At 36.6% G+C, this 17440-nt stretch overlaps 1 protein-coding gene and 1 long non-coding RNA gene across 5 annotated transcripts in view; one reads left to right on the top strand and one right to left on the bottom strand.

Moving 5' to 3' along the window:
- Positions 1-7374: 7374 nt before the first annotated feature.
- Positions 7375-17440, top strand: part of LOC115215067 (EH domain-containing protein 3) — a 100376-nt gene continuing 90310 nt past the window's right edge. For all 4 annotated transcript variants that reach the window (XM_029784218.2, XM_036505631.1, XM_036505630.1 and 1 more), the window contains exon 1: positions 7375-8376. In XM_029784218.2, the coding sequence (XP_029640078.1) occupies positions 7899-8376 (478 nt within the window). In that variant the 5' untranslated portion in view covers positions 7375-7898. The remainder of the gene's footprint in view (positions 8377-17440) is intronic.
- On the bottom strand, positions 10589-16834 carry LOC118764654. The gene is made up of 3 exons (XR_005000470.1): positions 16438-16834; positions 11540-11549; positions 10589-10600 (listed from the first exon to the last, which is right to left on the bottom strand). It is a non-coding gene; the product is annotated as an uncharacterized LOC118764654 (long non-coding RNA).

Raw genomic sequence — 17440 nt, 5'->3', positions numbered from 1 at the left:
CAGCTTGAAATATGTTTAAAGATTCTTTTTCCTTTTTTTTTTAATCGGAAAGGATAAATATTTATATATTTGTTACATTGAGTGATGTTTATAAAATATCACTGATTTCAATGCATATATATATCCTATCAAATATCAAAAATTCAAGGTAAAGAATCGGAAATAATTAAAAATTAGAAATTAAACATTATGCTCTCATATTCTGTGCAGGGTGTTTGGGCTAAATTTAATAGTTTGCTTTAAAGGGAAAGAAAATGCAATGTCCCATCTAAAAATAAAAATATTTTAAAAAATCAAAAAGTATCAGATAGATTTTGGCTGGGAAGTAACAGTTTACTCAAAATAGTTTTTCTAATTCCACAATGACCTCAAGATGGCTCCAGAAATTGGTGCATGCATTCCTTACTGTGTCCTTGGGAAAATCTTTGCAAAACTCCTTAATCTTGGCTTCAAGCTCAGCTTTGGTGTTGCAGGTTGAGTGGTCGGTGTATTTCTCAATTGTTCATCATGCATAGTAATCCATGGTATTTCAATTGGAGGAATTAGGAGACCTTAAAGTGGGGTGGTTAAGTTGTAGAAATTCTCTGACAAGCACTTCTGGCTCTATCCAAAGGCATGACAAGGAGCCAAATCCTGCCGCTACATATATGACCTTCTAGTTGTAACCCTCTCTCACCAGGGTTTCACCACAATCTCCAGCAGCTTCAAATAACTGTCTCAATTGAGCCTAAAGCCCTGTTCAAAGATATGGGTCGGCATGACATCATCTTCCTTGATGATGCACTCAAAGAACATCATAGTTTTGGGGAACTTGATTTTCATGGTGTCCATGTCACAGCATTTACAGTGTTCACAGAGCATTGAACAGCAGTTATGATGTCAGCATTTTGACATTCATCATGATACAGTTAACTCTTTTCCAATTATCAGATGGTGTCCATAGGAGGTTCTCTATGCTGATGACCTTGTTCTTTAGCTGAATCTATAGTAGAATTAGAGAAGATATTTCGGGTGTGGAAGCAAGGCCTGGAATCAAAGGGCTTTAGAATAAATTTAGCAGGGTTCAGTTGGAAAAATCAACCCAGTACTTATCCTCTTTTTAAGCCTGGTACTTATTATATCAGTCTCCTTTTGCCAAACCGCTAAATTACAGGGATGTAAAGAAATCAATATCAGTCATCAAATGGTGGTGGGGAACAAACACAAACACACACACACATGAACATAGATATATATGTGTTATATCCTTATGGATAAACAAATACATCGCAACAGTCATCATCATCGTTATCATCGTTTAACGTCCGTTCTCCATGCTAGCATGGGTTGGACGGTTCGACCGGGGATCTGGGAAGCCAGAAGGCTGCACCAGGCTCCAGTCTGATATGGCAGTGTTTCTATGGCTGGATGTCCTTCCTAACGCCAACCACTCCGTGAGTGCAGTGGGTGCTTTTTACATGCCACCTGCACAGGTGCCAGGCGAGGCTGGCAACGGCTATGGTCGGATTGGTGCATTTTACGAGCCACCGGCATGGAAGCCAGTCGAGGCGGCACTGGCTTCGGCCACGATTCGGATGGTGCTTTTTACATGCCACAGGCACGGAAGCCAGTCGAGGCGATGCTGGCATTGGCCACGAATCGAAACAAACAGCAGTAACAACAATTTTTTAAGGACCAACAATCCAACACGCAAACTCAAACTGTTGTAAACTTTGAACTCCAGCTTTGAACTACCAACACACGAACTGTGGAACTAACCCAAACTATCTCACTTACTCAGACCACTACTATTTATATATAGTGGTCCAGTCCATTCTCATGAGGGGGCATTGTACTCTTGCACAACAATATCTATATACAACAGGCTTCTTTCAGTTTTCATCTGCCGAATCCACTCACGAGGCTTTGATCAACCTGAGACTATAACAGAAGACCCAAGGTACCACACAATGAAACTAAACCTGGAAACATGTGGTCGGAAAGCAAACTTCTTAACACACAGCCACACATGGAATATATATATATATATATATATATAGTTAGTGTAGGAAGAAATGGAGCTGAACGAAGATTTAACAAAATTCCTTTTTATTATTTTCTACATATGTTTCAAAGTCTTTGAAACATATGTAGAAAATAATAAAAAGGAATTTTGTTAAATCTTCGTTCAGCTCCATTTCTTCCTACACTAAATATATAAACTTCAAATTTCCGCACTAAGGCACGGGTTTGAGACCCCATGGTCGTAACCTCAACCGTGAATTTTCTGTTGTGATTTTTGCTACCCAGGTATCGGTTATCTTTTGAATAATCCGTAACAAGATAATTCATTTATCCATTTCAATATATATATATATATAATATATATATATATAATATATATATATACATGTAAAAATCATTGGTGCTGGTACATCCCGTCAAGCCACCCAACCCATGCCACCATGGAAAATAGACTTTAAATACGATGATGATGATGGTGGTGGTGTTGGTGATAATGATGATGATGATGATGATGATGATGATGATGATGATGATGATGATACTGATGATGGTGATGACACACTCAGACATGTGTGTGTGTGTGTGTATGCTCGTGTATCTATATACAATGTATGAATATGTTATATATGTATGCATATGTACATGTGTGTATCTGAGGTTTCAATTCTTGGATGTGAATTCAGAGTACATCTGTCACATTGGTACACATATATCATATGTATGTATGTATGTATGTATGTATGTATGTATGTATGTATGTATGTATGTATGTATGTATGTATGTACATATGCATGTATATATTTATGTCTATATGCATGTATGTATGTAAGGGGAGGGCTTTTCTATCTTTGTTTATTTCTCAGCCCCCTCATGCACAAACATTCCTATATACACAGAGGATTTTATTTGGTTTCTCTCTCTCTTTCTTCATACGCACCATATTGTCTCAATAATGATCTTTTTTATCTTCTTTTGTATAGATACCAAACAACAGATTTACCGATAACAGAATGAAATTGTGTCACATTCATGCTTTTCAGATAAAAAGAAAGTCATGTGCAGTGACTACATCTGAGAACCAAAACTGCAAAAAGCTTACCTCCTCCATGGAGTTGTTCAGTATTCTCTCTAGACATTTAGCCGCCTTATATGTAAAATGGAATAAGTATCTCACCTTCATCATCATCATCATCATCATCATCAGCAGCAGCAGCAGCAACTAAGAATTAGAAATGAAGAATCTTTTCTAATATAGGCACAAGGCCTGAAATTTTTTGGGAGCAGGGGCAGTGGATTAGATTGAGCCTAGTATGCAACTGGTACTTAATTTATTGATCCCGAAAGGATGAAAGGCAAAGTCAACCTTGGCAGAATTTGAACTCAGAACGTAAGAGCAGACGAAATACATTAGAAATAAAGAATAAAAAGTTGAAATGACGTTTTTTTTCTGTCTTTTACATGCTGTATCTGTCTGTCTGCCTGCCTGCCTGCCTGCTTGTCTGCTAGTCTGTCAGCCTGTCTGCCTGACTATGTATGTGTGTAAACATACTTACATACATACACATGCTTCATCCATCTACATGGGTAAAACCTTCAACCAAGTTGCACTTAAATGTGGATGTTGTGACAGAGCGCAAGATACTGCATTATTTACAATGAAAGAACTCTTCATGTAGACTTGCGGTGCATGTAAGTACTCATGTCGCTAGTGGGAAATAGTCATTTGCTACCACCACTGGAACTACCAGGTCATGTGATATTGGCTCTCCTTGGCTTTGTCAATGGTAGACATCTGTAATGGTAGTAGACACTAGTGATATAGGCATGAGTTCTTATATGCACCCATATAAGAACTTATATATAACCAGTGTTACCAGTGTCGCCTTACTGGCACCTGTGCCAATGGCACGGGAAAAAAACATTCGAGCGAAGTCGTTGCCAGTACCGCCTGACTGGACCCATGCCAGTGGCATGTAAAAGTACTGACTAGTCTCTTGGAGTGGTTGGCGTTAGGAAGGGCATCCAGCTGTAGAAACTCTGCCAGGTCAAGATTGGAGCCTGGTGCAGCCATCTGGTTCAACAGTCCTCAGTCAAATCGTCCAACCCATGTTAGCATTGAAAGCAGACGTTAAACGATGATGATGATGATGATGAGAGGTTCTCTCATGGTACACAATGCAGTATTTTGTATTCTAACAAAACACCCACTTTTATGTTGGTATCAATATTACCATGTGTGTGTATGTGTGTGTGTTACATTTAATGTATTAAATGTATGTATATTTACAGAAACATAAGGCGCAGCAATTTTTATTTTACAAAACTTGTAAACTTTTGCACAACTTTTTAATGCTTACATTGATTTACAGTTCTGTGACTAATAATCATTGATATCAATGTCAGTTCATAAAAAAAATTTACTCCATTCTACATTGACAACAAATAAGTTGATGGTGAAATTAAAATAGATAAGGACAAAACTGAGATGGATGACAATGTAATGAAGGCAGCGAACTGGCAGAAACATTAAAACGCCAGGCGAAATGCTTAGCAGTATTTCGTCTGCCACTACATTCTGAGTTCAAATTCCGCTAAGGTTGACTTTGCCTTTCATCCTTTCAGGGTCGATTAAATAAGTACCAGTTACACACTGGGGTTGATATAATCAACTTAATCCATTTGTCTGTCCCTGTTTGTCCCCTCTGTGTGTAACCCCTTGTGGATAGTAAAGAAATATGACAATGTAATGAAGACTGAAGATAATGAAACAGAGGCATAGGATGATGATGAAATTGAGGTTGGTAGGGAGATGAATACGAGAGGTGAAACCCTGTATATACAAATATACATGCATGCATTTGTACATGCATGTGCAGTGATTGCTCCATCTTCACAGATGGGTGCCATGTCTCTGTGCATCTGCATTGCTAAAGGCATTTCCGACTTTTCATCCATGACCTCTCAGATGAGCATTTAATGCTGCTGCAGATCTGCATGGTTTGAAGCACAGGTGACAGACAAAAGTTATAACTTACACTGGATCAATATGATGGCAATATTTAGTGCACCTTTTCCAGCACCTTGTTGGCATGGGTTGGATGCTAACGACAGGAGCTGCTAATGAGCAAGAATACTGCACCAAGCTCTAATGTCAGCTTTGGCTTGGTTTCTATGGCTGGATGCCCTTCCTGACGCCAGCCACTTCAGAATGTACTGGGTGCTTTTACATGACAAGGGACTGATACTTGTGGCGATTAGCTGTACTTGAGATGACACGTCAAGATAAGTAAAAGTGCAGCCATACATGCATACAGGTGTAACAGGATGAGAGTTCAGGAACACTGGAGGGGTGTCCGATCTGATCCTGTCACATACAATTTAAGTTGAATAAACAGAGACAAAGTCAGGTGGTCTTCGATCACAGTAAGTGGTGGTTTATTCTGCGGTTACAGGTAAGAACTAGTGCACGTGTATCTCTAGTAGGGAAACCGGCAGCCGAATCCGCAGGACTGGTTGTGATGCTTTCTCGTGCGAGTCAAGATGATTCTTCAGTTCACTCCTGCTTCATTGGGGTGAGGTTCTCTGAGTGTAGGGTTGTTCCCTGAGAGAAAGTCAAGCTGTTCAAGCCAGAAAAGGACCGATTCAGCGGTCAGGCTTTTAGGTTCCAGTTCCTGCACATGCGCATGAGGAAAACTTCCGGTGGCCAACCAGAAGTAATCCAATTCTGCGCATATGCGCTGAAACTTACACAGAAGCGTCACTACACTGGCATGTCCTTTATAGCCATGCCCCCACATATCCCAGCTGAGAGGTCTTTGTCTTTCAGATCCCACATAGAATGCACTCATGCCAGTGATGTGTGAGGTGGTCCTAGTTTCAGTGCCAGCTGAAGTGCACGTGTGCCAGTGCCGCATAAAAGCACCCTGTGGAGCACTCTGTAAAGTGGTTGGTGTTAGGAAGGGCATCCAGCTGGAGAAACCATGCCAAAACTGACAATTGGTGCCCGAACAGCTCTCTGATTGGCTAGCACCTGTCAAACCTTCAAACCCATGCCAGCATGGAAAATAGACATTAAATGATGTTGATGATGATGATCATATACATATACATACATATATATATATATATATATACTTTTATCGAAGCTGAGAAAATCTTCACAAACCGTGGAGATTTTTTGGGCTTTAATAAAAAGAATATTACTCTACCTTTGGTATTCGAGTCCTATTTTTACCACCTTGTTTTGCATTTGTGTGCTTACTCATGTGTGTGTATGTGTGTGTGTGTGTGTGTACAATAAAATCAAAAAGTGAGAATATATATATATATATATATGTTGATAAAAATGGTAAGACAACAAAAAAATGAAAGAGACCTCGATATTATATAAATAGAGGAATTTATCTGTAAATGTAATATGTGACAATTACAGATATATAAAGGCGGTGCCCCAGCATGGCCACAGCTCGTGAGCTGAAACTAGATAAAATGAAATAAAATAAAATAAAATAAAATAAATATATATATCTATATCTATATCTATCTATCTATATATATATATATCTTTATATATAAAACTGTAGTTGTGTGAGTGTCTGTCCCCTTCGATTTAGATTCCTAACTCCTCCCACATTTTGTGGTGCAGTTTAACCAAAACCGGGTATCTTATAGTCGTGATTCATATCGATCCCTTCTGGGTATTAGCGCGCGTCTACGATGAGTCTACGATTTTAAAAATAATTTAACATCATTTTTTTATTCCATTTTAATGCATAATTTTTCGTGTGTCGATGGCGGCGGAGTTGGCGTCCACGCTCACAGCTGCACCTGTTTGCTTCTCCCCCTTCCCTCCCTCGTGAAGCTTGGGGAAGGGAGTGTAAAGAAATCAACGTCGTAATGCGTTGTCAAGGAGACCAGCGTTCTTTTAGAACAACGACTTCATGGCTTGAAGACACCAAAACAGAAATGGCTAAGAAAGCCCGAATTGGCATCTATAGGAAGTAACTCTCTAAAAATGCTTATATAGTTATTTCCCTTACAAACCCGAGCAACGCCGGGCAATACTGCTAGTATATATATATATATATATATATATATATATATATTTCCAACACTTAGTGTTTTGGCAAAAAGAGACCGATAGAATAAGCACCTGGTTCAAAAAAAAAATAATAATAAGTACGAGGTGGGGGCTATTCGTTCAGCTAAAACCCCCCAAAGTGCTGTTCCAGCGTAACAGCAGCAGTCCAGTGACTGAAGCAAGTGAAAAAAACGAAACCATGAAAGTAAAGAGAACTTATTTACTTGCGCTTCGTGCCTTCCATAGTCTGACACTCTTACGCTACACACACAGTGCGCATGCGCATCGGACATTAAAGACACGCTGACAATTCGAGAGACAAAGTGCCATTTGGGGCGGCCGTGGTTTCTCTGAAGACATTTCTTTTGTGAGGTGTGAAGTCGTCATTTTGTGGCGATCATTTAGTGTTCCTTGTAATATGGAAACTACTCATCCTCCTATAATTATTTCATTAATACGTCTATCCATTTGATGATACACATCTAAGCCTGAGTTTTTAGGGGTTTGAATGAAAAAGTGTTTCTGTGATTTATTTGCCGCTTTTGGTGTATTTTTCGGAGAACCGACTTTGATAAGTGAAAGTTTAGTATATATTCTGTATTCTGTATCGTTATACAGCGGCGAACGACAGAGGAAAGGAAGAAATATTGAACAACTCGAAGGATACTAATACATTACTCTACATTTATATTTTTCTTCTCTTCTTGATCAAATCTTTATTTCTCTATTACCGTTTTTTTTTGTGTGTGTGTGTGTGTCTGTTTGTTGGAAAACGGTTGGATATTATTATTATAAAACAAAAAAGTCGTCATCATGCTTCGTTGGATGACAGGCGATGACAAACACAGGAAGGAACCGGAGGCTTACGATTCGGTGGTGGAAGGTTTGAAACAACTTTACAAGAATAAGTTGTTACCACTGGAAGAATATTACCGGTTCCACGACTTCCACTCGCCAATGCTCGACGATTCCGACTTCGATGCTCGACCGATGATTCTACTAATTGGTCAGTATTCCACTGGCAAAACAACTTTCATCCGTTACCTCTTGGAGCAAGATTTCCCCGGAATCCGTATCGGTCCCGAACCAACTACCGACAGGTTCATTGCTGTCATGGTCAACGACAACGAAGGCATTATACCAGGCAATGCTTTGGTCGTTGACACCAAGAAGCAGTTCCGACCTTTGTCGAAATTCGGTAACGCTTTTCTAAATAGATTCCAGTGTTCTATGTTGAAAAACCCTGTCTTGGAAAGTATAAGTATCATAGACACGCCGGGTATTCTATCTGGTAAGTATTCTAATTATATACAGTTTGCTTTCAAGTGTATGTTTTCTCATTTATATCTTTGCAGATTGCACAGCAGAATCACTTCCTTCTCTTTCTTTCCCTTATACTCTTATTATGTATATATACATACATACATATGTATGTATATATGTATGTATGTATGTATATATATGTATGTATATATATGTATGTATATATATGTATGTATGTATATATATGTATGTATGTATATATATGTATGTATGTATATATATGTATGTATGTATATATATGTATGTATGTATATATATGTATGTATATGTATGTATGTATATGTATGTATGTATATATATGTATGTATGTATATATATGTATATGTATGTATGTATATATATGTATGTATATATGTATGTATATATATGTATGTATATATATGTATGTATATATGTATATATGTATATATATGTATGTATATATATGTATATATATATATGTATGTATATGTATGTTATATATATGTATGTATATATATGTATGTATATATATGTACGTATATATATGTACGTATATATATGTATGTATATCTATATGTATGTATATGTATATATATGAATGTACATGTATATATATGTATATGTATGTATATATATGTATGTATGTATGTAGTTGTTTGACTTCAGGTCACTCAATTGAGCGGACCTATGATGAAAGACATTACAGCCTTGACTCTATTGGTTTTTTTTTGTATAACTAGGACTACATTGACCAATCTGTCATTCTCCCCAACCGTTTTTTTTTTTAATATATTTTGTGGAAATTTGGCTGTTATTACCAGCAAGTCTAGTGACAAATCTGTTCCGTTGTTTGTGCGGGGAGTATTTAGTATTTCAGTAAATGCCGACGACCCGTACTTGGGATTTCGAGTTGAAAATAATTTTTAATTAATCGAATTTATTGCCCTAATGATAAAAAAGAGGGGGGGAAAAAAGAGTCATTAATGAAAATTTATTGTCGTAGGGAACAAGGGAGAGAACTCCCAGAATGTCAACCGATGAAAAATTTTAAATGATGAGGAAGAGAGGAATGAAGGAGTGAAGATGATGACGTTGGTCAGACTCTGTGGCGACTGCGGTCATTGTTCCGGTTTTATTAATTGACAAAGTGGATCGACAAATGGATTCAACATCTGTTATTTTAAACATATTTACTCCCTGCTTCCGTCTTCTTTCTCTGTAATCCTTTCTTGTCAGTTATTGTTTTTTTTCTTTTTTTTAAACCCTTTTCAATTATTTCTCTTTTTTTTAGTCTTTCACGTTGATACATAAACTAAAATTTAATAAACACGACGAAGCAGACCTCGTAAGCCAACGAGGAAGTCTCTGCGTCAGTCATTGGCAATCTGTGACCCGCGGGACTTTCTGAATGGCACACCTAAAATATAAATTATTTTCAGTTTTTTTATTTTTATTACAAGTGCGGCCCGCCTGATGACAAGCTATGATTCATGCGGCCCGCTTCTGGGAAAAGGTTGCCCATCCTTGCACTACGTAATCATTCGACATGCTAGAAATAGCAGCCATATTTCCTTCAAATCACACCCTACGTTTATGTGAATTACAGAAGGCCTCATTGATAACGAAGTCCTACGTATTCTTTAAAATGGGATGGTCATGGCTGGAATACTTTTTAGGGATGACAACAATATAATATAATTGTAATATTTATTACTTCCTGTTATCAAAGGTGACATATAATGATTTACTGTAATGAGATTTTTCATCCTACGCGGATGTTTTAATTAGATTTTGTATTAAGTTGAATCCTGTCGAAAGTTCCTTCTGTCTGTCATGTGCTCGCTAATTAATTATTACACTATAGCTTTCATTATAGAGAGTGTCTATTGTCATTATTGTTAAAAAGTTCTTGTTTATCAATATTTTGTCTATCTGCCTATCTATGGATTTATTTATTTCTCATCTTTTGTTAAGCTTGCAAACGATTTCTCGTTAAAACTTTTTGTCAGAATAGTTGATGTCCACCAAAGATATGTCATCTGTTCCAAATTTGATCACATCGTGACGTCGGGAAATTCCATTCTATCTTTGTAATATAAAACAAAAAACATGACTAAATAGTACAAGGTTTGGCCATACATATTGTTCGACCAACTTACATGCACCACTCCTTCAACCAAACAATACTATTACAAATTAAATTTAAGCGAGACCACTGACTCCTGTCATGACTAGTATATACTTATTTTGTGATTTTTTAAGAAGAAATAAGTTATTTTGAACCGATTTTTTACTGTTTTTTGTCTACTATTTCTTGTATTCCCCATCGCCCCTATTCCCTCATTTTTGCCCTCTGTCATTCCTCTATGCTCTCTCCCTTCTTGTTCCTTACACGTTTCAACTGCCGCAATATTTACCAGCATCATGTTACGATAGAATTTATTGTTCATCATTTCTACACGCCCCAAAATTTCATTTCCGACACTCCACCCTTATGGAGATTAAAATTTCTCAAAATAAGTGACTTAAAATATATATCAATACTATCCAAAGAATTGGGGCCCGTCTATAAAATCTAGAACTTTGTAGTTACTCGGTATTTCATCAGCATCACTTTCTTGTTTGCGGCTTCGGTTATCTGGCACAAAATGAAGTGCTTGCATATTTTCCCTCGTCTAATGTGAGTGGGTGTATATGTCTTACGCGGAGTTTGTGTGTCTATAGAAACATTCATACAACAATATTTCCGACTTGATATCCTTCATCTTCAGTTGGAACCCACACCTAGTTAGTTGCATATGATTTCCCTTTTCAAGGATTTATTTGTACAGTTTCATATCAAGAATGTCATTAAACTTGTACTATTACACTCGTCTCACGAGGTGGGTGTGATCTCTGGTTGGCAGACTTTCGGAATAGCTATCACTACCTCACGGAGAATGGAAAGGGCAAGGAATTGGATGTTTCTTTCGATGAAATTTTTTTTTTCCAAAATATTCTATTTTTCACATTCTTGCTACATCTCTCTATCAAATCTGTGCCCTTTTCATTTTCCTTCGATATATATTTTTTGTTGCTATTACGCACATCTCACAAGACAAGTGTAATATTAAAAAAAAATTACATACATACATACATACGCTTCAGTATTCATTTACTCCATTATTTACATGATTGACCCTCATTTTAACACCTCGAGTCACGAGCCAATGTAGGAATCTGTAATGCCATCACTCAACCTGCTAGAAATAACAATCAAATTTCCATCAATTCTCACACTACCGTTGTAAAAGATACACCAGACAAATATAGTTCCAGATATACGAAAAGATGGGATGGTCACAATTAGGACACTTTTCATGTAAGTCAGTTGGAGAAGTGCTGAGTTAGGACTTAAAACGGCATGAATAATCATAATCTATTTTTCCTTATAACTAATTACATATGTTTTAATCTGGCAGTTTTCTGCCCACTGTCATGCTAGCTAGTTTGACCATGGCCTCCAGACAGATCACTGTAGTCTGTTTAGCAACTCACATATTGTAATCGATTTACTGTAACTTGCCCATAGAACTTCACAAAACTCAACTCCTTTCATAACCTCAGCTACAGGAAACTTTTAACTCTTTGCCCTGAACGTCTGTGCTTGTTTTCAGACTTAGCCGTTATTTCATATGTTCTTAACAGTATGAAGTTTTCCTTTAGTAAGTAGCAAGTTACTCTGTTGGTTGAAAACAAAACAAAACAATGGAAATGTCTTGTATATGATGCATGGACGTCAGATAAATATGTCCTGTGTGTCACATTTGATACACAGGACAGGCAGAGGGGTTATGCTAACTAACAGGTACTGTGATCTTTCAGTGTAGAATATATTCTTGAGAGATATCAGTTCTGAGCTCAAATCCTGCCATGGCTGTCTTTGCCTTTCATCCTTCTGGTCTTCATAGTAACAGTGAAGTACTGTGGGCTGGTTTAATTGAACATATCTTCGCCTGAATTTAAGGCCTTGTGTCTGTATAAAAGACTATTATATGTGTATGTGTGTTCAGAATGTGGCTCAAGTACAAAATACTGTTTTGTTTTTTTACACCATGTTTTTCATTGTAGTCTTAATTGGAATTGTCAAGTTCAACACAACTTTCCAGTCTTGCCCACTCTCTTTGTACCAACTTTAACTGGGAAGGACTTCTTGAATTACTATAACATTTACTCTACTTGCAGCTGCCCATCACTCATAAGTTGCCCCCCCCCTATTCCCTGGCCTAATTTACTTGACCTCTTTTTCACTTTAACCTGCCTACTTCACTTTTACTCCATCGCTTCTGTTTGCCACTAAGCCAATGAGCAAGCAAGCTGTTATGTAGTTACTCAATCTGTTCGGAAAAGCAGCAGACTTTCCTTTAATTCATACTATACTGTTTTGAAAATAAGGAGGACACATTGCAAAAATCTAATCTTAAATCCCAGAAAATCTAATCTAATCCTAAATCTTATAAAAAATCTAATCTAATCTTAGAGAAAGTAAAAGGCAACACACTAAAGCTGAAACTGGTAAAAATATATTACATTATACGAAAAAAAAAAAATACAGAAAAGAAACTAAATGGTTGTTATGAAACAACTTTGATCGTAGGGCTTGCTAGATCAGAGATGACCTAGGTTCTAAGCAACATCTTACTTCCAACTTATTGCCTTCTGAACACCACTACCAGATGTACACATTACACAAGCACCTCCTTTACCTCAAGTATTATAGTCATCTGGCTCTAATTATTGATGAAACTATTTTATATACAAAAGACAAAGTAGAATATATGTGAGAAAAACATTAGTAGATGACTAATATCTTTTTTTTTTTTTTCATTTTCCTGGCAAGTGCAGGAAACAATTTCTAACATGTTTCTACCTCATTTTGACATCATCAATGAGGTTTACTTTACTGTAAACTTACCAGAGGGTGATTCCATGTAAACCAGGGACAAAAAAAAGGTATTTTGAAATCCACCATCTCAGATTTTCAACAAATTTTGACCTGTTCTTCCTATCATTAAAAACAGAAAAAGTGCAAAATTTCAAGCCCCAACTCCCAATGCTTCAAAAGTTATGCTGATTTGAAATTTGGCTCAAATCACCTATTTTTAGGCTTGCAGTGCCCATCTCGAATTTCAATGCTGTAACAAATAATGTAGTAATAAGTTTCAATCCACATGGACTATTTTTCTGAAAATTTGTACCTGACTATTTTTTTGGGGTGCTGGTTTAAAATTTGAAGAGAAAAAAGTGTATTTCTCATGGCTAAGTGTTTGTTTTCTTGAATCAAAAAAATGAAAACACTTCACTGTTTTTCCCCTGACACTGCTGTGTGCTCAAAGCCAGATTCTCAGAAGTGCCCAAATCCTACAGCTTTGAAACTTTTTGCTCATAAACTAAACATAATCTTTTACTTGTGTGTGAAAATCTCAATGGTACTCTCAAGACATCAAAAGTTATTATCATTCATCTCAGAAGCATCATTATTGAATGTTTCTCAAAAGCAAATGTGTCAGAAAATTGATTGCATTTGACCTGTCAGTTAAAGACAATCAAGTTCCAGGAATGTTTATACCATGATAAAACTCGGTACATAATGTCATGTACTTTGTATCAGTAAAGTTTGCATGTTGTCTTTTTCAAACATTTTGCTTTGTATGGTGTTGTTCTTTCAGAAATATTGTCATCAGTTACTTCTGAGCAGCCATTATTTTCTAAAACATGTTGGTGCAACATTGAAAGGAGCTTGAATTTTTGCCATATTTTGGTCTATTCACCTTCAGCAAAATGGCTGTCAAAAGAAAACTACACTAGATATGGAGCTTCTTTTGTTTTAAACAATTTTCAGTCACACATATCAGACAAATTTTCAGATCAGCTGTTTGTGAAACAAAGTCACGAGGAAAGAAAATTAGTGGGTTTGTTTGATTCAATAGTTTCTCATCACTTGGCTATTTCAATTCAGCGCCTTGAAAGTTAGTCTGAAATCTTCAGCCTAGTATTGCAACAACTTTCACTTTCAGGCAGTATGAAAGCATTTTGTGGTGAGCACTAGATCTTGAAATTTATGTACAATCAATGGAAATTTAAAACTTGCCAGTTTTCATGATCTGTTGAACAAAGTTCTGAAGTGCACTGTATTCTCAAACACTCATCATATCTATGAAATGCGCACAATGGATAAAATTATTTCTTTAAAAAGTCAACATGCATCCGAAACAAGCCACGAAAAGTCAAATTCTAAAAAGGATTCACATTTGTCAGTAAAAATGTGTGTTCACCAGGTTGAAAAAGAGCAAATTTTTTAATTTGGGGTAACAATATAGCAGCAAAGGAATTTGGAAAATTTCCCTTTTTATGAAAAACAAAATCTGTCTTTTTTGGGAGACAGGGAGAATTTGACAGAAATGTGTCCTTTCTTCAAAAATTTCATCAAAGTGTGTCTTCAAGTGAGTCATGAACATGTCTCTTGCTTTCTAGAGTAGGGGTTGAAAAATAGTGTCAAACTTGAAGAATGAAATGATTGTGCTTCCTTGTCTCAATTCAAACTCAATTGAAAGAAGGCTCAGCAATCCTTTTACAAACAACAACATGACAAACATTCAAATGGAAAGCATATCCTTGATCATTTTGATGTAATTTTTTGTCAGATGGTACTGTCACTCAGGCAGTGATGACAGTTGAGGAGGCTCAATTCTGACAACCATGTGTGTCAGTGGTACCCAGCATAAATCATCTCTTGTTGACCAGAGATGAATGAATGATTTGGAAGGTATGGATGCATAAATTTCACCTTCACATTATTTGCTTCCCAATCTATCTGGACAACAATGCCAACCCAGTGTTGTTCATCATATCTGCAGAGAAGGTATTGAGAGAGTTTGATATCATCTGTATTAAGTTTGTATTGAATGTGTTTGCCCTGAAAGTCAAACTCAAGAGCATTACTCTCATCTGATACCCATTTCATCTTGATTGGTTGGTCTGAAGTTAGAGGAAACTAGTGGTAACTTCTGCTGCCTGGAATAGTTTTTGCTAAAGCAAATCTTTCAGCCAGTTCATTTCAGGTGAAGTCTATTGCTGCTGAAGGAATGTAGACAAATGTGATTCCTTGAATTGAACTTTCACAGAATTCAGTTTCGCACAGAGTTTGTGAAGCAGTTGATTGCTGCAGGCTGGCTCTTGCTGTCAATCTTTTCACAGTCCCTCCTATTCCATCACAGGGTGACTTACGATGGCTGGTGGCAAAAAGTTCTACACACAACTGATTGAAAAATCTATGAGATGATGACAAAGATTGAGGAAATGCTTGCAATTCTTATATTGAGCAGCACAACCATCTGAAAAATAATGAATGACTTCAATTGAATGTAATTTGTTGTCTCCTTCAGAACCTTGTAAACAAAACCAACATCATGATTAAGATCATCAGAAATGATGCAAATGGAAGAATTGTGAAGCATAGTTTGATTGTGAAAAATAGACAACCACAGGATGAAGTGAGCACTAGGTCTTATTCCAGTGCTATCTCTGGATTTTGTCTTGCACAACATATGAACTATTTTCAGTGAAGTCTGCCAAAACTATGGCCTCATTTGGCCCTATCGTTTCTTTGAGGTATTTCAAGTAAGTTGACTGGGCATGAGCAATGTGTGAGATGATTTTGTCAATTTTTCTCTGTCAGAAGGTCGAGAAATTCTTGAACAGACAGTGACACAGTGATGAGTTCAGTTGTATCAATACCCTGATGATCAAAACATAGACAAGTTGAAGAAAAGTCATTAAAATCACAAATGTGGCTTCCCTCTTCATAACAGAGAAACATTATGTTGACCAGGATGTATGTTTACACATAATTAACTGACAATAACACAACTCGAACCACCACCACCAGAATCAGCTGTACTGATATGACCATTGTGAGAACAAAATTTGAAGAAGAAAACAGAAAGTGACAATTTCCTCTGACCATTGTGTTTCCTATGATTGTGGTTGGAAAATATCAAATGAATGGCTCGACTTTGTGGTTTGTAACTTTTCATGTCTTGAGAGTACCATTGAGATTTTTCACACACAAGTAAAAGATTATGTTCAGTTTATGTGCAAAACGTTTTAAAGCTGTTGGATTTGGGCACTTATGGGAATTTGGCTTTGAGTACACAACAGTGTCGGGGGAATATGGTGAAGTGTTTTCATTTTGATTCAAGAAAACAAGCACTTTACCTTGAGAAATACACTCTTTTCTCTTCAAATTTCGATTCTGCACCCCAAAAAATGGTCAGGTTCAAATTTTCATAAAAATAGTCCATGTGAATTGAAAGTTATTACTACATTATTTGTTGCAGTATTGAAATTCAAGATAGTTGCTGCTAGTCTAAAAGTGGATGATTTGGGCCAAATTTCAAATCAGCATAACTTTTGAAGCATTGGGAGTTGGGACCTGAAATTTTGTGCTTTTTCTGGTTGAAATTTGTTGAAAATCTGAGATGGTGGGTTTCATGCCTGTCCCGCATTTATAATGGAATTACCCCAAAGTAATAGCAAATAAGTCCTGTAGGTCTAGAAATATAGAAGTATTTAAAAATTAAGTAATTCTGTGATGTCATCTACACAGTAAACAAAAGATTGGTGGATGTTATACACCATGAATATATGAGAATGGAATAAATTATACAGAGAAAATAAAATATTAGTTGATGATATCGAAATTGTGTAGAAAGATACCCAGAGTTAATTCCCTTGCTGAAAATTTAAATGATATTAGTTGTTGACTAATATTTTTTCTCACTGCTTATTGATTCTGATTTTGTATTTTAAATATGTTGGCACTAACATTACTTGCAGTTGTCTTAGAATTTTTAATTTCTAACCAATTTTATCTTGTATGGCTTTAGTAAATAACCTACTTTATTTGAACTTTGAACATGATACAATCTTCCCTGGCATGTTGATCTTCATACTTTTCTACTTTTCCAAAAGTCATACCAAAAGGTGGTGTGGTCATGGCCAGAACGCTTTTGATGATAGGTCTGCTCAGT

Source organism: Octopus sinensis, linkage group LG8, assembly GCF_006345805.1.
Source record: "Octopus sinensis linkage group LG8, ASM634580v1, whole genome shotgun sequence".
In the NCBI taxonomy this organism is placed as follows: Eukaryota; Metazoa; Mollusca; class Cephalopoda; order Octopoda; family Octopodidae; genus Octopus; species Octopus sinensis.
Note: the sequence above shows the minus strand (reverse complement) of the source record. Positions and strands in the feature narration are given on the sequence as shown.